This window comes from Candida theae (assembly GCF_024610275.1).
Source record: "Candida theae strain CBS 12239 chromosome Unknown scaffold21, whole genome shotgun sequence".
Lineage (NCBI taxonomy): Eukaryota > Fungi > Ascomycota > Pichiomycetes > Serinales > Debaryomycetaceae > Lodderomyces > Lodderomyces theae.
Window position 1 is genome coordinate 152846 of NW_026261495.1, and position 20942 is coordinate 173787.

Here is a 20942-nt window from a genome sequence, read left to right on the forward strand (position 1 = left end):
TAATTACAATGAGGAAACTCCTGCGATATTAGAGATTACGCTTATATTTCTTAAGCAAATAAAGCTAGACACGACTAGAGCACAAAACAAGCACGATCAGTGATATCTTTACCATACCAAATGGCCCAATCTTTATACTTGTGATGCAAGGTGGTGCCAATTGTCTCAAATTCAGTTTTGGCTTTGATTGCACATCTGATATCGTAGTAAAACACACTGAAGCTTAACTTCCTTGATATAACACTTCCAATGTCCATAACTTCTCCAAACTGCTCAAAATCTTCTCTGATATTATGAATTTGCAACTCTTGAGAATAATGAATCTCAGGTTCTGGATAAAACATCTTGTCACCGGGCCTGATTTTTTTCCCAATAATTATCTTGGAAACAATTAAACACCTTCTACATCCGCTGGTTAATATATCGTGGTAAAGGGCTCTGGGTAAGGTCAGATGGGGGTCTAGAAACAGGCCCTTGGAAGTAGGCTTGCTGTTGTTGTTGCTGTTAAAATTGACCAGTGCGAAATTATTGTTGTGATTTTCAACATCCTCCTCTACCTTTCTTGGTGTCTCTTCACGATAATCATCGTCTCCCCAACTCACACTCAATCTGATGCCATTAACCTTGAGCAACCCCGTTGCGCTTCCATATTGGTAAAACTGTTTGGCCTGTTGTGGAAATATGAAATACAACTTTACCCTGTGGCTGGAAACTCGCACCACTTTCTCCAAAGGTCCCCCGCAAACTTGTTGAACGACTGAATTTATTCCCATTGATGAATCCAAATTTGACAAGACAACACATCTTTTCGTGCCGTCTTCCATACCCCTTTGTTGATGTTTTCTTCTGTTGAACACTTTACCCAACTTATCGACCCGTTCGCCCAATCGTTGTTGACCCATATTTTCCAAACTAGGATTACCAGTGAGAGGGCGCTGCTGCTGCTGCTGCTGCTGCTGCTGTGCTTGAAGGTTTGACAACAGGTTCTGTGCATTTTGATTCGGAGTCAAGTGCTTGTCAAATGCAGCAATGGTTTTTACCTGGTCGTAAGTCTCATGAAAATATCTAGAATCTGGTTCTTTCACTGATACATCCTCTGACTTGACCGCTGCTCTTCCATTACTTCCATCAATCTTGGAAAATGGCCAGGAGCAAACCTTGAGAAAATTTGTCCTTTTGCTTGAAAGGGCATTGCCATTTGAATCATCTCCGTTGACTCCAGCTTGGACTGTTGGATAGCGACGTTCTTGAGATACCACTCTGGCAAAGGTGAAGCTGGGAACTCTCAAAGAACCAGTGGACTTTTTGGTGACTGGATTTGTTAGTGTCGAATTGGTCGATGGCGTCGAACCATTCAGACTTTCAAGCAAGTAATCTGGCTGTACAAACTGCTTCAACATTCTGAAAGTTAACAAGGCAATAAAGAACACGCCAAGAGCGAAACTAGCAGTGGAGATTGTGTGTATGTAAGCGACTAGCAAAGTTGCCTGTTGGTGTAGCTGAATGGAGTATATACTTGGAGTAGCATCAAAGAATTTTGATTAATGAATCCCCCATATCAAACAGTGCCATTTTCGCAGTCAGAAGTTGCAGTGTTATATGCAGTATGCAACATTTTTCTCTTCCTCTCATCACGAAATTTATATATATAAAAAAAAAAAAATGTACCCACCCTATCGCTCTATCTACGAACAAGTGGATGATCAGATATATTCGCCACAGATTACTAACTCCCATGGCAGAACAGGTTAAAAGAGCAGTATCTCATGAAGATCTTCCAGGAGCGAAAAAGTTGAAGCCAACTCTCATTCCTGCGCTCACGGAGGAAGCTGTTGGTATATTAAAATTCATCAATCCAAACTCTGTGGGATTTCAGGGTTCTTTGAAAACATTGCATTCAGATTTCCAAGTTAACGAGATTGAGCCCAGCGGCCATGTTGTGTATTTGACTGACCTTGGAATTGATATGGGTAAATCGAGAAAGGAGAAGAAGCTTGAACAAAAAGCTAAAGAGGCACAAGAATTTGCAGGAAAGACAGATGAGGAAATTGCCAGCATAAAAGCAGAAAGGGCCAAGGCACAAGAAAATGAACCAAAGTATGAATTGAGTGAAGAAGACCGAAACGAATTACTCGCCTACATCAGTGAGGAGGAGTTGAAACAAATTGAACAATTGTTCCACACTGGAAACCACATGGAGACAAAAACAACCATTGACGATAAGGAGAAAAGGGGAAAATTGCATCAGCTATTACGGAAAGCATTTCAAGGCAAATTAGAGAGTACTACATCATCTGAAAACACATTTAAAATAGTGATTGCCAAGAATAGAGGCAACAATAGACGTGGTGGAGATACAAACATCATGGACAGTATGCACCATGTGGATGAGAATGGAGTCATAAATTATGGACTTGGTCCGTTCAAACCATATTTACATTTTGCCGTATTCAAGCAAAACAGGGACACGATGGATGTTGCCAACAATATAGCCAAAATGTTGCGTATTTCTCCAAAGACAATCAACTATGCAGGAACAAAAGACCGTCGTGGCGTCACTTGTCAGAAATTCTGTATTCTGCGTGGTAAAGTACTTCGTGTTAGTGCGTTGAACAAGATGAAGAATTCGAATTTCAAGTTGGGACGGTTTACGTATGAGGACTACCCTTTGAAATTGGGAGATTTGGCTGGGAATGAGTTTACAATCACTTTGCGTGATGTGAAGCCAGCTGTTGATGAAGGTGCAGATGCCGACTTGCGCACGATTGTTGCGCAATGTTTTGATAGCTTGGACAAGCATGGGTTTATCAATTACTTTGGAATGCAAAGATTTGGTTCGTTTTCGGTACCAACTCATGAACTTGGTATTGCGTTGTTACAAGAAGATTGGGAGAAATGCGTAGAGTTGTTATTGTCAGAGCAAGAAGTGTGTTCTCCAGGAACAATGGAAATGAGGAAAATATGGAAGGAGAAACGCGATGCCAAGGAAGCTTCAAAAGCATTACCAAGACATTTTGTAGCTGAAAATTGCATCTTAAAAGTGTTGTCCAGTGAACAACAAGACTCGGACAAGAAGTACAAGCGGCACTCATATTTGAAGAGTCTTTTGGCTATACCGAAGAACTTGAGAATGATGTACGTTCACGCTTATCAGTCATATGTATGGAACTTGGTTGCGTCAAAGAGAATAGAATTGTTTGGGCTTGAAGTACAGGAAGGTGATTTAGTCTTTGATGAACAAGGAAGCAACAAGGCTACTAGTGTAGATTATGATGGGTTCGAAGAAGACGTAGCTGTTTCCAATACAGTTGCAGTGAGGGCACTAACCAAGGAGGATATTGACAGCGGAAAGTATTCAATTTTTGATGTTGTTTTACCAAGTCCCGGGTTCAAAATCGAGTATCCTACAAATGAGAAATTGAGACAAGTTTATATCGATACCATGGCCAAGGACAATCTCGATCCATTCAACTTGATGCGAAAGAATAAGGAATTTTCGTTAACTGGTGCTTATAGAACCTTATTGTCCAAACCAAAAGATCTATCTTATGAGATAATTGAGTACAGAGCAGATGGCAAGCCTTTGGTGAAGACAGATTTGGAGATATTGGAGATGAAAAATAATGGAGACGACATAGAAGCTGTAGAATCAACCTTGTCGGAGAGAATAATCAAACACCACAATAATGATGCTGATGATGGTGCAGCTGATCCTTCTGCCGAAGCAAAATTTGCAGTTGTTTTGAAAATGAAATTGGACGTGAGCTCGTACGCTACTATGGCCTTAAGGGAATTCATGAGAATTGACACGTCCAGATACGCACAAATGAAATAGTACTTGTATATACGATAGAAAAGTTTTAACAATCTAGATTTCGTTTCCCTCGTATTGAGTTTTGTAGTTGGCGTCGTTTATGGTGACATTGTTCCGATACGAGAACGCGGCGCGCTCGCTACGATCATCGCTCCCGTTATATATATATATATATTATTATTTTTTTTTTTTTTCAGTGTTCTATATGTAAATGCAGCAGCCGACCCCGACTTCAAACATAAATGGAAGGAAAGTAGACAAGCAAGCAATGAGTACATTGAACCCAGTCACCACACATAGAGAGTTTAATGGTCTTCCCGGGGCAATTGGTATCACTTTTGGTTTACCCCTTGTCATCTTTTTTTTTGGACTAGTCACTAATCAATACTATTCATTACAAGGTGTCAATCTTCAAATAGACAAAGTGTTGAGCCAAATACCTTCAACACAATCACAATGGGCCGATTTGTGCTTTGACAAATATGTTTGGGGTGCGTACTTGGTCTGGTTCTTTGGTTTGGTTACATTGGACCAAATATTGCCTGGTACAACTATGCAAGGAACCAAATTGAGAGACGGCACTTATTTGAACTATTGCATAAATGGTATTAGCATGAGTGGAACATTGTTTGCCATTTTGGTTGCGCGTTGCTTGCAAGTCGACGATTTCAATTTACCTGAATTGCAATTTATTTACGATAATCAGTTGAAATTGTCAGTGACGTGTATTATATTTTCCTTTTTGTTGGCTGTCTTTGTTTATGTACTTTCATTTGTACCGTTGTTCAAAACGAATGGTTTTGGAACGAGGGAAAGAATATTGAGCGTCAATGGGAACACGGGGAATGTGGTTTACGATTGGTTTATTGGTCGTGAGTTGAATCCAAGGGTTGGTAATTGGGATATCAAATTATTTTGCGAGTTGAGACCGGGAATGTTGTTGTGGTTTCTAATCAATTTGAGCTGTGCCCATGAACAGTACCATCGATTGGGCTATGTTACCGACTCGTTGATATTAGTTACCTTACTACAATCATTTTACATTTTCGACGGGGTTTTGAACGAGACTGGGTGTTTAACAATGATTGATATCACAACCGATGGGTTTGGATTTATGTTGAGTTTTGGTGACTTGGCCTGGGTGCCTTGGGGCTACACCTTACAGACGAGGTATTTAAGCATACCCGGAAATGAAGTGATACTCGGGTGGTACAGATTTGCAGCCATAGTAGTGCTACACTTTGTTGGGTTTTACATTTTCAGGGCTTCTAATTTACAGAAATCCAATTTCAAGAATGGCAAGTTGCAGCATATGAAGCATATCAAGACTGCTACAGGGTCTAAATTGTTGATCGAAGGATGGTGGGGATTGTCGCAACACATCAACTACCTTGGAGATTGGTTAGTTGGCTGGTCGTGGTGTCTCCCTACTGGGTTCCAAACCCCCTTGACGTACTTCTATGTGATCTATTTTGCCAGCTTGTTGATTCATCGACAAGTGAGAGACGATATGAAATGTCAGGCAAAGTATGGCAAAGACTGGGAAACTTATAAACAATTGGTTCCGTACAAAATTATTCCTTATATATATTAAGACGAAAAAAAAAAAACATTGATACATGTATATCTTATTCATTCTTTTTATCGAAGTCAACCTGCTTCTCAAATGAGGCATACGTGATTTGTAAATCTGAAAGCCAAGTCAAAGCACCATAAAGAATCAATAACAAAAATCCAGACACAATCAATCCAGACCAAATTCCAGTAGTGAAAAATTGATAGTTTGTGAAAAGATTGTCGTGTTTGACTGTGGTTGAATTTGAAGGAATATCTTCCAATATGGAAACTGGTTGGTCTTCCTCAGCAGCTAATCTATTAGCCTCAGCAAAGTCTGCATCAATATCTTGTTCTACTGAAACATCTCCATTTTTCTCTTTCCTAGTCACCTTGTCGTTGAGATCGTACAAATTTTGCAATTTCTCCTCAGCGGCAGCATCTACCACATCTGTTTCTTTCTCCTTATGGTCGGGTATAATTTGGATAACATAATCGTCATGATCATCCGTATTGGCTCTTTCAAGCGCTTCATCGATTGCTGCGCCAGATAAGAGCTTTGGCAATGCTCCACGACTCTTAAACTCATTGAAAACAGGCTCAGTTCGATCAGAGTATACAACGTTGGCAATGGGTAATAGCTTGCCACCAACATTTCTCAGCTTTGAGAACCATTCAGATTTCCTGACCTGGTAATAGTTGAGAGGAGCTTCTGAAACCTCACCAAGGTCGTGTGCTTTGAACTCCGTTGAAATCAATATGTCCACATCGCTGAATGTTTTGTATAGCCATTGGGGTTTGTCGACTAAGCCCGGTGCGTCGTATCTGGTCCTTATAAAAGTGGGAGCGGTATTTGCAAAAGCTGCAATTGTTCCAATGAAGTATGCCAAATGTGCTATGAGCAAGCTCAGGAAATGCATCTTGTAGGTAAGGGTATGGTTTGTGTATGTGATGAACTAAGAGACCTTTTTTCGTTGGAGTTGTGGAATATTAATTTTTTTGCTTTTTGCTCTGGTTGAAGAGAGAGAGAGAGAGAGAGAGAGAAAGAGAGAGAGAGAAAGAGAGAGCGAGAGAAATTGGTTCAGTTAATCAATTGTCGTTTCTTATTTATAGTCTCTACATACAAATACACAATTGACAAACATAATGGTTAAAGCAGATATTCCAAAGTATGTATAACATACCACCGCTGATGATACGATTGGCTTTGCGGTTTTACTAACGTTCAAACTTCCCTTTTATTTTTTTAGATCAGTGATACAAAAGTTGATGATTTTCACCGCATTGATGATAATAGTGCCCCTTGTTACATTCTTTACAGTACAGTATTTCACACCAAACAGTATAATAAGTGGTGGATTGAGTGCGTTGTCTGCCAACATTGTCTTGATTGGGTACATTGTGGTTGCATTCACCGAGGACACGTCATCGCTACAATACGAATCAGAGAAGGAGAAAAAGATTGACTAAAGAAGGAGGTAGGCGGTGACGACTCAATGAGGAGTTCCTAGTTAGCAATTGACTCGTGTAATTAGTAAATAACGAATTTTTGATATAAGCTGCGTCGAAGCACCTGTTCACTATAGTTGTATTAAATCCTTTGGGGGACCCTTGTTACCGCATAGACAACGCCGCATGAAAAATTTCGTAAAACCGAATCTGTCATCAAATAGTTTCCATATACTCTCCATCTATACACTCTCCCGCCCCCTGTCCTGACATCCCCCATGGTGCAACAACTTTCACTCGTTTCGTCAATTCCTCATTCGAACTACCTACAAACCATAACATCCCTACAAGCCATAACCGGCATTTTACAACCACAAAAGATCTCCACCTACTCATTAATAACCAAACCTAATCATGTATTCAAACCCATATTCGAACCAGGGAAAATCAATCAAATTGAACAGTATTATATGAGATGCAGCACAACCTGGGAAGAACCCTTGAAAAGTCAGGGTGGCAGTAGTAGCCAATTAGATATCGCTAAACCTATTTTCAAAGATGACAAGGAGAATCCCATATTGGTGAAAAAGTTATTCCATAACGACGACAACAACAACACCATCACTGCTGATGATGGTGTTGACCGTGTGTGGACTTTGCAAATTAGTGACATACCCATTGCTGGCAAAAACCAAACTTGCTCCCAACAGACAATTTATGAAAGCACGTTGGTGCATACTCATGTTGGAGTGGATAATGAACCAGCAAGTGATTTGGATGATAAGATGGATGTAGATGCGGACGTGAAGGAGGAAAAAGAGGGGAATGTAGGAACAGAGGCAATTGAGGTTAAGAAGGTGGAGGACATGACTGCACTGAAAAGTGACGATGCTACGATCAAGAAGGAAGATGGAGCTGAGACTGACGTCAATATGGAAGACTCAAGTACAAAGGACGCAATCAAAGACGTTGATACCGACAAAGGAGCCAGCATTGAAGTCACAACTACCATAAAAACAGAACCAAAAGAGGCGTCAACACGTACTAAAAGTACACCTTCTCGAAAGACCCAAACCGACTCCTTTTTAATCTTTCTCAATGATCTCGGGTACGAAGTAGTCAATCAATACTGGGTAAAAGGAGTACGTTTCTTCTACAAGGACATTGTGATTGAAATATACAAGATATTCATCCGTGACGACGACTACGAGGGCAAAGACGATGACGCAATCAAGTTGAAATTGCTCGACGAATCAAACACGTTTCAAGTTAAATGTTTTGTCAATGTGCCCAAGACAACTGATGTGGAGTTGATAAATGCCGGGGCCAAGGAATTGACAAAGTTGCAGGAGTTTGTCAAGAGTTTGTTTCTTTTGGAGGTTCCAGATCGGATGTCTATGGATTCGAGAGTTCGAAGTTTGAAATAAGATTGTGAGTGGAGCTAGAGTACACAAAAGTGATTCCTTCACGTTTTGAAAAATATCTACAGTCTAAAGATAATACACGTCAAAACTCGCAAACCATCTCTTCCATTAATTTACATACTCTGCAACTGCTTCTTTTTCTTATCCAATTGCTTCCTCTTTTTCGCCAACTCCTTATTTCTGGTCTCCTTCTTATCAATACCGTATTGCATCTTCTTGTATAACTTCTTTTGCTTATTTGTCATCATAATCTTGGCCAACTCCTTAGCTTCATCGTCTTCATTGACTTTATTTGAGAATTGTTTAGTTTTTTGTTTCTTTGATTTAGGTTCATCTTGCTTCTGGTCGGAAAACTTTTCTCCAGCAACTTCCATTTCCAACTCCTTTTGTGCTTTGAGATCCTCATCAAGATCCTCCTCGTCTTCCTCGTCTTCGTCTTGATCTTCGTCTCCAGACTCTACTTCAATGTCCTCCTCCTCCTCCTCCTCCTCCTCCTCGTCTTCTTCGTCTTGTTCTTCCTCGTTGGCTTCACCTTCGGCTTTTTGTGCTTTGGCATTAGCATCGGCATTTGGATCATATCCACCAGCATCACCCCATGGCGATAAATGTGGAGGTAAAGTCTCGCCGGGAGCATATGGCCCCACACTAATCAACTCCTGTTTATTAACACAATCAAATACCCATTGTGGCTGAACATAAGTCCTACCGGGAACCTTGGTCAAGATCTTGTTTCGATCACAAATTTGATGAGTTATCGAATCCAAATTCAATTCATTGTATGCTGCAGGGTCATTCAATTTCAAATCATCAAGACTAATCTCTGATATTACTGTTCCTCCACATGACAATATGACAAATTCCAAAATGTCCAAGGGGACTTCTCTACCAATGTAGAAAATGAATTTGGAAAATAGTTGGGAAGTAGGCGAGGAGAATTTAGATGGTTGAATCAAAGTGTCGGCTGATTGGGTTGTTGAGTTGTCTTGGAAAGTGTCCAATTCAACTTCTTCAACTGCAGCACCAGCATCTTCTTTTTCAATGTCCTTGTCATTGTCGACTTTCTCATCTGCTTCGATTGCCCTTTGGATTTCCAATTGAGACAACTCTTTTCCAACTTTGCCACCAACATTCCCTTCAGCAGCTGTTGCTGCCTGTTGTTGTTGTTGTTGTTGCAGTTGCAGTTGCAGTTGCAGTTGCAGTTGCAGTTGCTGCTGCTTCAACAACAAATTGCCATTCTTCGAATCCTTTGATTGCAAAACATAACTAGTCAATCCACCAACACCCTTCAACTTGGCCGTATCAATACGAGGAGGATAAATTAAACCACTCTCGTTATACAACTTGTACATGACAAAGTTCAACAATGTCGAATAAAACTCCAAGAACGTCAACATGATTCTAAAATCGACATCAGTGGGGATGTTCGTGGGGAACTTGTATGGAATCAACCATCTAATCTCTTGGCCCTTGACTGTAGCTTGGTAGTATACTCCCTTTATACTCACAAACACCTTTTTCAACAAGCGTTCCTTGGCAACGTATGCCAACCACTGATTGCACAATTTTTCAGCATCACCGACAACTTTGGTGGATACACGGTCAGTTGCGGGCATGTTACTGAACAAAAACAACATATTCAAAGGGTCGTCCAAATCTCTCAAGGCATCAAGAAAAGTGGGGTATCTCTCCTTGATGATGTGATTTAACTTATACTTTGGACGGTTCTGTTCCAATTTGGAAGCACTAGAAATCTCACCTTTACCCAATGCCCTTTGCAATTTCTTTGCAAATGTCTTGTGCTGTCTGAATTTGTCCAATACCGGTTCATGAAGCAAGTACTGGATGTCTTTGGTATAGTAGAACGTGACGGGGGCAGTTGAACCTTTGTTAGCTTTCTTTTTGTTTCGTGGTTCTCTTGGATATATACCTTTGAAAATACAAAGACGACGGAAATCAGCTAAGGAAATCTGCAATCTCTTGATTGCTTGCGTACGAGTTATGAAATTTTTGGCATTTCCTGATGTTCCTTTTCTTTTGATTCTAGCCATTGTGGATGGGAAGAGTTGTGGATAGGAGAAGTGACGGTTTCCTTTCTGGTCCTTGTGATGCAGAGGAGTTTGAAAAAAACAGAAGAAAAATTCCTCATCTCATCCCTCTTCTTGTCGTGGACCTTTCAATGTCGCAACAAAAAAAAATAAAAATAATCTACGACAATTTTAATCACAGTGTATTTATATGAAGATACATATCACAACCAGTTGTCTAATTTACAGACCAGACTCTATGGGAGTGAATCTTACAGAATGGAACTAGAAGGTGCTAATACTCTCTGCCTGCTAGAGTTATATACACTCTTACAATATTTTTTTTTTCTCAATATTAGGCGAGTTTTTATTAAAGGTTTTGAAGCGTCTCCTGTCCACTTCCTCACAAAGCTATAGTATACACATATACAAATTAATCTTACTCCCACCCCACACAGGCACTATGGATATAGCTGAAATTAAATATACTTTCACAAAATTTTCTCAATTCTTGCTTCCAAAGTATCCACCAAGAACTGCAGCAAGAATAATGATGATAATAATGACAATAACCAAACACCAAATCTTCTTCTTTCTGGCAGCTCTGGCACTCTTGACTGCTTTGTTTGTGTGACCAACACCTTGTTCTATGTCATGTTGAGCAGTTCCAACTTGTTCCTCGATTTGTTGAATTGGTTGATCTTGTTCAATAACCAACTCTTCCATATCATGAAACAATTGAGTCAATTCAGCCATGGTCTTTTCCAATTTCAAAAGTTCTCGGTGTCTAACTTGGACCTCACTCAATACCGAACGAGCTTCACCTCTTCTGTTGCTTTGCATCAAAGCTTGTTGGAAATACTGTTGAGATCCATCTTCAACAACAGCTCTAATTTCCTCTTGTGTGGCGTCTGGTTTGATAATCTGATATTGTCTAGCAGCTTGCTCCTTGGATGATTCCTTGTTTTTAGCCTCAACTAATCTATAATCTTGGATAAGATCCAAAAATCTTTTTCTACAAGTTTCAGCTTGGTCAACCTTGGTTTGGTCTTTTGAGTGTACTGCCTCAACTTGGGCATTCTTTATCCTAGCTTTTAAATCTAGTTGCAACGACTGAGCTTCACCAACTAAACTATCAATTTGTTGAGAACTGTATTCGGTATCCTCGTCATTCAAGTCGATATTGTACAAGAAACTCTTTTGTTTATTGTCAATTAAGTTGATGATGTTGGAGTAGTTGTCCAATTGTGAGTTGATATCTTGAATCTCATTCATAAACTGGACAAAGTCATCCTCATTTGATGATGAGTATTGTTTTGTAGCAGCACTATTTGGGCCCGCAGAATAATTGTTGTAATTGGTGTTGCGGCCGTTGTTTATGTCACTCAACTCATATGAGTTCTGGTTCTGAGCCTGGTATGGCTGGTTCTGATACGGGTTTCTGCTCATGTTTGCAAATTCAATAGGTTAAACAACAACAACAACAACAACAAAACGACAGTAGTAGTGCAAAATTAAAACAAAAAGTAAAAAAAAAAAAAGAAATACTTAATCAAAGTCAAACTAAAGTGGGAATGTAAGGGCAGATACAGCAGTGTTTGTTGAATGATGCTTGTAGTGTGCTATGTGTATATGTGATCTATAAGGGGGGTTGTATTTTCTTGTTCTTATATCCTCCTGACTCTTGGTTGATTGGTTTTAGGTCTGAACTTTATTTGGGAAGTTTTCGTCTCTTTTTTTTTTTTTACTTTTTTACTTTTTTGTCGCTGATTCTCTCTCTCTCTCTCTCTCTTCCTCTTTAGTAAAGCCTTAAATTCCGTAGTTAGTAAACAACAGAACGTTAAAAATAGCGCGTTTTATTTGTCGTGAAATGTTATAATGCGACACTCTTAAAGACCTGACAGTACTGCGCCTCTCCTTCTTACAAACACTGATGTGTTTTGTATTGTGATTCAACAAGGTTCATCACTCTTGCCACTTGTCACTAACTCGTTTTCTTTTTTTTTTTTTTTGCCATCGTATTATTAGGCTGTGTGTTGATCATGAAATAATGAGAATTTCATAGAGCTTTTTGTGTAGAAGGTACGTAAGGTACAAATTAGATGCATTTGTGTGTGTATGTGTATGGAATGTGTCTATACGGTGGTATGAGTCTGCGCTTGGTCTATGAGTTTCTCGAATCGAGGCTTTGGGCTTGAGGATGGCTTTGTAAGGAAGATTTTCACCAGTGTACAGAGATATGCACATATTCATTCATGCGTAAATGTCATTACCTTTTGCACAACCAGTTGTAACGTGGCATCTACCGGATTTTACAACAGTTACCAATCTAAGCCTCGATGCACACCTACAAACCAGATGGTCCGAATGATCATTCTTGGAACACGGAGTATACCGAATCGTGCTCCAAGTGCTATGGTAGCAGCATCGGCTGCAGCCACTAATTCAATATTTTTTTTTTGTTTTTTTCGTCCCAAATAGGCAAAAATCAGAGATCATAGTGGTGTATAATTACGGATACAGACACGATTCATGAAGCAGCTGAGCAGCTCCTTATCGTCGTTCAAAGCTTCAGAGCACCAGGCTGCTGGTCACTATGGCTGCATGACACTGGACTCCCTATTTATCAAGCCCGCCACACGTCAAGAATTGGATTTTTACACAGAAACATTGAGACGAGATGCCACTAAAGAAGGCATTCTCAGTGAAGAAGATCTGGAAGGTATCGCTTTGGGTTCTTTAATATCACATTGGATGTCAACGTTTTTGGGTAGCTTACAAGAGGGCGAGTTATCGAACAAACCGATCCTGGAACAAGACTCGCTCACATCAACGTCAACATCCAAAACTGGTACTCAAACTCAACACGATAAAGAATATATTGTGCTTCAGAATCTATATCATGGGTTTAAGAGCCCGAGCATATTGGATATTAAACTAGGATCCAAATTGACTGATGATTCAGTAACTTCCGTAGAAAAAATTAAAAGATTGCAAAATGTTAGCGAAACTACAACTAGTGGAACCCATTCGTTTCGAATATGTGGCATGAAAGTGTACAATGGAAATAGTGACAACAAGCCCAACGAGCTTTTTCCGGGTATGGATGAAACGATAACTACAGTTGATGCAGGAACCAATGACGATTCGTCATCACAGGGGCATTACTTGGTTTATGACAAGATTTTTGGTCGGTCGTTGAATTCAACTACGATTCAGCGAGGCTTGGAGCTCTATTTTCATTCCATCGCTTCAAACAACAAGCAACAGTTTCTTTGTCTCGTTAGTAATTTCATTCATCGTTTGCAGCTTTTATACAATTGTTTATTGGACTACGAAACAAGACTGTATTCAGCTAGTCTCTTGTTTATCTATGAAAGTGATCCACAGGCATGGGAGAATGTTTCTGTTGATAATTATGACTTGCGCGACCCATTGATTAAAGAATTTGAAGTAAGTGATAATGATGATGAAGAAGAGGAAGAAGAAGAAGAAGATGATGATGATGATGATGACAACAAAGACGGTTGGACATCGAATGACTCTGTTGCGATTGAAAAGCAGGCGTTACACAATGTAGCAACAGCTTACAATATAGTCAAGCAATCGCAATCAAACGATGTTGAAAAAGACCCCAGAAGTGTTCCTCGTCTGGTTCCATTGAGCAGTTTACATTTGATAGATTTCGCTCATTCCAAGTATGTTGATGGAGAAGGGTATGATGAAAATGTGATTGAGGGCGTCGAAAACTTGATAAAGCTTTTCGAAGACATCAAGCTGTCCTACACTTAGGCTACACGCAGACAACATTTAGACATTAGAGTACAGTTATGAATTTATGAATTTTACTTACGAAAACGTTGTAAATCTTTCTTTTCTTTTCTTTTCTTTTCTTTTCTTTTCTTTTCTTTTCTTTTCTTTTCTTTGCGTTTACTTTACTATGTAGTTATGGGCTAGATACTCTCCTCTACCAAAACGTCTACTTTCCTCTTTAATCTATTTCAACAATTTTGTAATCTTACCAATAGCAATAGTGGTACCTTGATCCCTCAATGTAAATCTTCCTAATTGAGGATAATCATTATAAGTTTCAGCACAAACCAATTCATTACACTCCAAAACGGCAATAATCTTCATACCCTTTTTAGCGAATGCTGGCGGCTTCTTGGACTTTCTATTGGTTCCCTTTTCCAACTTGTGCTTCAATTCAACAAATGTAACTTCTTCAATAGCAGTATGTAAATGCATAACACACGAGAACCCATTAGACAAAATGGATTTCAATTCAACAATGGCAATTTGTGCTTCGAATTTGGTGACTGTTTTGACTGGGTTTTTAGGTGAAGTTAACACATAACCCGGTTGCAAATCTTCCTCTTCGACCCCCTTGATCTTCAAACGAACTTGTTCTCCACTGAATGCAGTATCACATTCTTGTTCAGTTTCATTGTAGATTGTGATAACCTCAATAGGTGTCTTGTTCGGCATCATCAACAAACTACCCCCCTTTCTGATATGTCCACTTTCAATCTTACCTTCAACAACAGTACCCATATCCTTCATCTTTCCCGAAATTGGCAACATAAATGGCCCATTGATTTTTCTATGAACAGTGCTCATGTTGTCCAAAAATTCCAATAATGATGGACCAGTGTACCATGGGCAATCTTTGGAGGGGACTCTATCTTTCAAACCAGCACCAGTGTATCCAGATACGGGCATGAATATGATATCGTCCTTGTTGTAGCCAATTCCCTTCAAAAAGACACCCAATTTGGTCGTACATTCATTGTACCTTTCTTGTGACCAGTTGACAGTTGGATCGTCCATTTTGTTGACAACAACAACAATCTTGTTGACACCTTGCGTTTTGGCTAAAAGTGCATGTTCTCTAGTTTGACCACCTTTTTCAAACCCAGTCTCATACTCACCTTTTCTAGCACTAATAACCAAAATACCAACATCTGCTTGTGAAGCACCACCAATCATTTCAGAAACGTACATCTTGTGACCAGGTGCGTCCAATATGGTGTATCTTCTCTTGTCAGTTTCAAAGTATGCTTTCCCAACTTCAATAGTTTTACCATCGTTTCTTTCCTCCTTGTTGGTATCCATGACCCACGACAAGTACCAACCTTGTCTACCGGCATCTTTGGCTTCTCTTTCATACTTTTCAACAGTACGCTTGTCGACAGAACCAGTCAAGTACAAAATGTTACCACCCATGGTGGACTTACCAGCATCAACGTGACCCATAAAAATGATTGACACGTGGTCTTTTCCTCCAAACATATCCTTGACAACTTCTTCATCGACCTCGTCTTCTTGCTCCTTGGCTACCGTGTCAGCAGTTACTGCTGCTGCTGCTGCTGCTGATCCCGAGGCTTTTGCTGGTGCAGCAGCAGATGAAGATTTTGATTTTGTTGCTGGAGCAGGGGTGGTCTCCTTTGGTGTGGGTGTAGATTCTTTACTTGGCTTTTCTGCTGATTTATCCACTGGTGCTGAAGCCGAGGCGTTGGCAGTCTTGTCAGTCGAAGCACCAGTTTCCTTCTTGGTCTCCTTACTATCATCGGTAGCTTTCTTCTTCTTCTCATCTACACTAGGAGCTGGTGATGATTCTTTTGAGGCAGCAGGTGGAGTTGCATTAGCGTCGTCTTTCTTGCCCGAATTGGCCAATTTGATACCCGAAGAAGGAGCCAATTTCAAAGTCTTCTTGACTGGTTTGTTCAAAGATGATTGTTGAGCTGATTTTTGCTTCTCAAAATCTGCCAATGACATACCAGTTGGTTGTTGAGGTGGTGCCTGCTGAGGTGCTTGTGGGTTGTAAGCTTGATATCCACCACCATATGATTGCTGTTGCTGGTATCCACCATATGGTTGGTTTTGCTGATATCCTCCATATTGCTGGTATCCGCCTCTGTTATTGCTGTACTGCTGATAGCCACCTCTGCTATTGTACTGTTGGTATCCTCCTCTGTTGTTGTATCCACCTTGTCCACCATTGTAAGCACCATACTGTTGCTGTTGTTGTTGTTGTTGTTGTTGTCCTGGCTGGTAAGCTTGGAATTGTTGGTATCCACCAGATGGGACAAAAGCTTGGGCCTGGTTGGGATCATAGTAGCTCTGGTATGGCTGCTGTTGCTGTTGCTGTTGCTGTTGCGATTGTTGTTGTTGTTGCTGTTGAGGCTGGTTTCCACCAAGCGATGCGTTTTGGAAATCCTGGTTCAACTTGTCTTGGTTGTACTGATCCGACATTGTATACTTGCTGAATTGATACGTCTATGTGTATTCCCTTTTAAATGGCACTAGTTGGCACTACACTTCAGAGATGGTTCAATGCTAAAAGTTCTTCAAATCTCCCTACTCCTAGGCTGTTGCTCACTCTGAAAAAAAAAAAAATTAAAAAAATTTTTTTTGTGAAGAGCCGCTCTGAGTCTACACGTGACTGGCGAAGAGTGGACAGCAGTAGCTCCTAGTATACGACACATTTGAGACATTGTAACTCAAAAAGTCACCTTTTTAGAATTAACGTGTCTGTGTGTTTGATTTATTTTAAGTCTCTACTAAAGGCAACGGGGAATGCAGAGGCTTTCTTTCCCTTAAACACAGAAACATTCTGTATGTATTCTTTTCCAGTTATACATGTTGGAGAAATTATTATTCTTTGCTTATCAAAAAGAAAAAAAAAAAAAACTGTGTGGAGAGGAAAGTCACACAATTCAGTCAATTCAAATAGTACGTCGAACCAACAATATGCCCATATTTGGAGACCATACTCTTACTGCAGTGACCATCAAAGTGAATCAGCTAGTAGAGCACAAGAATGATGAATTGGAAGACGCAATGGAACTATACTTGTCCGATCTACTTGGATTGATCAATGTTCAACGCCAATCAGGTGCAACAGAGGCAGCCAGAGCTATCAGGAAAAAGATCAAATATGGTGATAGTGTAAAAGAACAGATCCGAGCGTTACAGCTATTGGAGCTTTTAGTGCTCAACTCTGGTGTCAAAATTGGTCCCATAATTGCTCGTGATGACAAGTTGTTGGATGTTTTGAAAGGAATTCTCAATGGCCATGGTAAAACTGGCTCGGGGACCAGCTACAACCCGAAAGTAGGGAAAACTGTGACCAGCATGGCAGTTGGATGGAAATCAGAACTTGATGGCTTGAAAGGGTACGAATATATGCAAGGCTTGTACAAGGCGATTCCTGGTGTGAAGAAGCGCTCTAAAGCTTTGTCTCTGTCCAATAATGGCGGATCTCAACGTGGAGGTGGTAGAGCTGATGAAAATGAAGATGGGTTTGACGATGATTCCGATCCTTATGGCGACGACCATGCCCTTGATGATGACCGTTCAGTTTCGGATTCGCCTCAACCGCGAGTGAAGTCGCCAAAAGTTCCTCCTCCACGTCCTACTACAGCATCACCATATTCAGTTAATAATAAAAAGACTTCTAACAAGAAGGACAGGTCGAAAAATAAGAAGAGTAAAAAGAAGAGATCGAAGAATGGGATTGTTTACGCTGATTCCGAGTACGGTATCCCACAAATAAATTACAAATTGGAGGCACCAAAGATTAGGAAAGTATTGACAGAGTGCAACGACAACTCGATAACTTTGAACAACCAATTGTTGCAACTTCCACCTGACACAATGCCTCAAGACGATGACGAGATTATGGCAACATTCCAGAAATGTAAAAAGAATAGACGCAAGGTTTTAAAATATTTGCAATTTGTCGGTGCTGGTGATCCTCTGGAGAAATCACTGGAAGTCGCAAAACAAGACGAAGAATTTTTGGCCAAGTTGATATACGCAAATGAGCAATTGGTTGAGACGTTTAAGAAATTTGATATTAAGGCTGGATACTCACAAACCAACCCCGCCCCTGCTGAGGAGGAAGAATTGAGTGAAAGTGACGAAAGTTACTATTCAACTGATGATGACGATGAAGAGATGGACGAGAACGAGCTTCCAGGTGAGGATCTGATCGCTGCTAGATTGCAATCTGTCACTTTAGAAAATAAACGACCACCTCCACCACCACCACCATCACTGCAACATTCTGTGTCCCAAGCCTCGAAATATACTGGCCCAGAGCAACTTGAACTGACCAAAGAGCTCGCACGCCCAGGTCTCGCCAAAATGGAAACCAGCGAATCCTTAGGGGACCCATTTGGTGATAAACATACGGTTGATAAAGTTGACTCTGTGTACTATTAGCATTCATATATGCATTACCAAAACTTGGAGCGTATATAGATGTGAATGTGCTGTGGCTAATATTTTCCATAGTCGTTTGTAAGAAACTGGTAGCCTGGTAGAAACTTTTTGATCTCCAGATATTTTTTTTTTTTTTCACCAACTCCACAATAACACGGAATCAGCTTGCCTATAACATTAAAAAAGGATTTGGGCACTTGCCTATGTTGTTTAATAAATGTCCTCTAATACGAGACCCGCAACGCTGAACTCGAAGAATACTCCCAATAGAGCAAGATCGAGTTCGGTAGTAACTAATTGGAAAAAGCAAAAATACAAGCGGTATCGACCTCATTTTCTACAACAAACGTCAAACCGTCTGGTTCCATTACCATCAGTGGAGTGTTTTCAACTCGACTACATTTTGAACAATGTACTTTCTCAAGAGTCAGATCAGGTCATCAACGACCTACTAAATGTCACTATAAACTTTCAGCAAGATTTAAGGAAAGAAATAAAAACCAAACTATCAACTGAGCAGAAGATTCAGCTCAAGAATATCACAATATGCAAGGAGGCTAATAGCATAAATCAGATTATTCATCAACGGAGGAAGAAATTGAAGAAAGTGTTGACTTCCTCAAGTTTTGGTATAGTTAATGATACAGGTGAATATGACGAAGGGGAGGTTAATCACCTCTTGAAGAAAAGTATAGAGGTTAGTGATCGAGTCAAGAGCTCAATTTCCAAGATACGTGATATGGAGGAGAGACACAGACCAGGTCGTGAAAGTCTAGTGAGCATCAAGAGAGAAAAGTACCCCAATTTGTACAATCTTTTGAGTAAACAGAGAAAAGAAGTGGAGAATGACGGCAATGTGGAAAATGACGGCGTTATCGATAAACACCTGGAAGTCACCAAGAATCCTGAAAACGGTGCCAAGACATTGGATGCGTATGTTTCCGTGCAAGAGTCTCAAAGTGAGCAGAAGCATGGTGGTACACAGGTGGAGGAGTCGCCTTTCCTTGTCAAGAAAGAAGATGACATACGGAAACGCCCCAATCCAAGTACGGATACCCCCGCATCCCCCAAAGATGAGATAATGGATCCGTCCGAGTTCGAGCTATTCATGTCAAATAGTATAGTCAAGTACAGAGAACAACAAAACAAAAGCATAAAAACCATACATACTAAAGGTGCTAGTATAAACTCATCACCAACGAATTACAAATCAGGTGGGAATCCATTGAATCTTCTATATTCTCAACTAATATCCAATCCAAAATATCTAGATCAACACCATTGTGAACAAAGTGCATCAAATTATCCATTCTCATCAATATTATCTATGAAGTCAGCAGCAACGATCAAATCAACTCAGCAAAGTTCACATTTCAAAAAATTGAGAATCAATGGAAGCCCTCTAACATCTGAACACTTTCGACGAGAAAGAGAAAAACTACAGCGCAGTGGAGAATCCGAAGAGGATAAAACTGCCCAAATGTTGAATGGTTTGACCCTCGATCAAAATGATGATGTTGAAGCTACTGACGAAAGTGAGGATGTTTGGAACTCCTCAGGCATGAATACAGAAGACGATGAGGAGCTGGAATATGGCGAAGATGGTAAGAGTAGTCGGTTCACCACTGAAGGTGACGCAACAAATTCAAATGATACCTCGTCGCTCTCATCGTCAGAGCTAGATTCTTCCGATTCGGACTCCTTTGGTGATTTAATGAATCTCCAACTCGCATCCAACAGGTTCTATGCGAATTTGAGGAAGGATGTGAAACAGAGGCGACGCAATCAAAAGACCAAAAAGCCAGCGAACCAAAAGAAATACAGAATACAAGTTAAAGAAATGTCGCCCACGCCAAAGCACCAGCCATCGCATCATATACTAAAACCAAAGAGCTCGATTTTGAAAACGAAACCAACTTCTCCAATCAAACAACGATCGTGTTTGCAAGGTCCGAATCTGGCTGTAACCAATGATTATGACCATGAAGTAAGTGCACTTTCCGAAGTGAACAATGCATATGGATCGAAAACTGACAATTATACAAGCTCTTACAATGCATGTGGGACCATTGTTTTGAACCACGATAGTAATAGAGCACATGGTGACCACAGTCTGATCGGTGATGGTGGTGTCGTATCTGATGGGGAGGGCAGTCCCCGCTCAATATCAATTTTGAAAAGCTTTATGCAGTAGATCAATCTTATAAGGGCAGTGTTATTTTGAAGGATTATTGAGCTGCGCAGATACATATGTTGCTTCCACAGTTTTTGTATTAGGTTAATTATAGAATAGACAAGTATTTACTATGGTTGGAAATTATTAAAATTATTCAGTTCGTTTATATCCAATGCCGTTTTGTATCAAGGGAGTCAGTATCTAACTTGTTTTCACAGAATCGTTGGTAGATGTATGAATACTATCCCAATGACTCAAAGCAGTAGATAACC

General features: G+C 40.2%; 12 protein-coding genes across 12 annotated transcripts; 7 read left to right on the top strand and 5 right to left on the bottom strand. All coding sequences in view use genetic code 12, as the record gives it.

Moving 5' to 3' along the window:
• Positions 1-74: 74 nt before the first annotated feature.
• Positions 75-1400, bottom strand: KGF57_005326 (uncharacterized protein; the record flags this gene model as incomplete). Its single annotated transcript, XM_051754931.1, has 1 exon — positions 75-1400. One exon carries the CDS (start codon positions 1398-1400, stop codon positions 75-77), a length of 1326 nt encoding a protein of 441 aa, XP_051606225.1.
• A 144-nt stretch (positions 1401-1544) lies between these two features.
• On the top strand, positions 1545-3835 carry PUS7 (pseudouridine synthase; the record flags this gene model as incomplete). Its single annotated transcript, XM_051754932.1, has 2 exons — positions 1545-1604; positions 1748-3835. The coding sequence occupies 2 exons, from the start codon at positions 1545-1547 to the stop codon at positions 3833-3835; spliced, it is 2148 nt and encodes a 715-aa protein (XP_051606226.1).
• A 190-nt stretch (positions 3836-4025) lies between these two features.
• Positions 4026-5408, top strand: ERG24 (delta(14)-sterol reductase; the record flags this gene model as incomplete). The annotated part of the gene is made up of 1 exon (XM_051754934.1): positions 4026-5408. The coding sequence occupies one exon, from the start codon at positions 4026-4028 to the stop codon at positions 5406-5408; it is 1383 nt and encodes a 460-aa protein (XP_051606227.1).
• Positions 5409-5442: 34 nt separating this feature from the next.
• ABG1 (Abg1p) lies at positions 5443-6288 on the bottom strand (the record flags this gene model as incomplete). The annotated part of the gene is made up of 1 exon (XM_051754935.1): positions 5443-6288. One exon carries the CDS (start codon positions 6286-6288, stop codon positions 5443-5445), a length of 846 nt encoding a protein of 281 aa, XP_051606228.1.
• A 226-nt stretch (positions 6289-6514) lies between these two features.
• On the top strand, positions 6515-6838 carry KGF57_005330 (uncharacterized protein; the record flags this gene model as incomplete). Its single annotated transcript, XM_051754936.1, has 2 exons — positions 6515-6537; positions 6619-6838. The coding sequence occupies 2 exons, from the start codon at positions 6515-6517 to the stop codon at positions 6836-6838; spliced, it is 243 nt and encodes an 80-aa protein (XP_051606229.1).
• Positions 6839-7095: 257 nt separating this feature from the next.
• On the top strand, positions 7096-8244 carry MED18 (Med18p; the record flags this gene model as incomplete). Its single annotated transcript, XM_051754937.1, has 1 exon — positions 7096-8244. One exon carries the CDS (start codon positions 7096-7098, stop codon positions 8242-8244), a length of 1149 nt encoding a protein of 382 aa, XP_051606230.1.
• Positions 8245-8354: 110 nt separating this feature from the next.
• On the bottom strand, positions 8355-10289 carry PES1 (mRNA-binding ribosome synthesis protein; the record flags this gene model as incomplete). The annotated part of the gene is made up of 1 exon (XM_051754938.1): positions 8355-10289. The coding sequence occupies one exon, from the start codon at positions 10287-10289 to the stop codon at positions 8355-8357; it is 1935 nt and encodes a 644-aa protein (XP_051606231.1).
• A 480-nt stretch (positions 10290-10769) lies between these two features.
• On the bottom strand, positions 10770-11714 carry SSO2 (syntaxin; the record flags this gene model as incomplete). The annotated part of the gene is made up of 1 exon (XM_051754939.1): positions 10770-11714. One exon carries the CDS (start codon positions 11712-11714, stop codon positions 10770-10772), a length of 945 nt encoding a protein of 314 aa, XP_051606232.1.
• Positions 11715-12797: 1083 nt separating this feature from the next.
• IPK2 (inositol polyphosphate multikinase) lies at positions 12798-14057 on the top strand (the record flags this gene model as incomplete). The annotated part of the gene is made up of 1 exon (XM_051754940.1): positions 12798-14057. One exon carries the CDS (start codon positions 12798-12800, stop codon positions 14055-14057), a length of 1260 nt encoding a protein of 419 aa, XP_051606233.1.
• A 204-nt stretch (positions 14058-14261) lies between these two features.
• On the bottom strand, positions 14262-16520 carry SUP35 (translation termination factor GTPase eRF3; the record flags this gene model as incomplete). Its single annotated transcript, XM_051754941.1, has 1 exon — positions 14262-16520. The coding sequence occupies one exon, from the start codon at positions 16518-16520 to the stop codon at positions 14262-14264; it is 2259 nt and encodes a 752-aa protein (XP_051606234.1).
• A 498-nt stretch (positions 16521-17018) lies between these two features.
• Positions 17019-18494, top strand: KGF57_005336 (uncharacterized protein; the record flags this gene model as incomplete). Its single annotated transcript, XM_051754942.1, has 1 exon — positions 17019-18494. The coding sequence occupies one exon, from the start codon at positions 17019-17021 to the stop codon at positions 18492-18494; it is 1476 nt and encodes a 491-aa protein (XP_051606235.1).
• Positions 18495-18711: 217 nt separating this feature from the next.
• Positions 18712-20688, top strand: KGF57_005337 (uncharacterized protein; the record flags this gene model as incomplete). The annotated part of the gene is made up of 1 exon (XM_051754943.1): positions 18712-20688. The coding sequence occupies one exon, from the start codon at positions 18712-18714 to the stop codon at positions 20686-20688; it is 1977 nt and encodes a 658-aa protein (XP_051606236.1).
• Between the last annotated feature and the right edge of the window lie 254 nt (positions 20689-20942).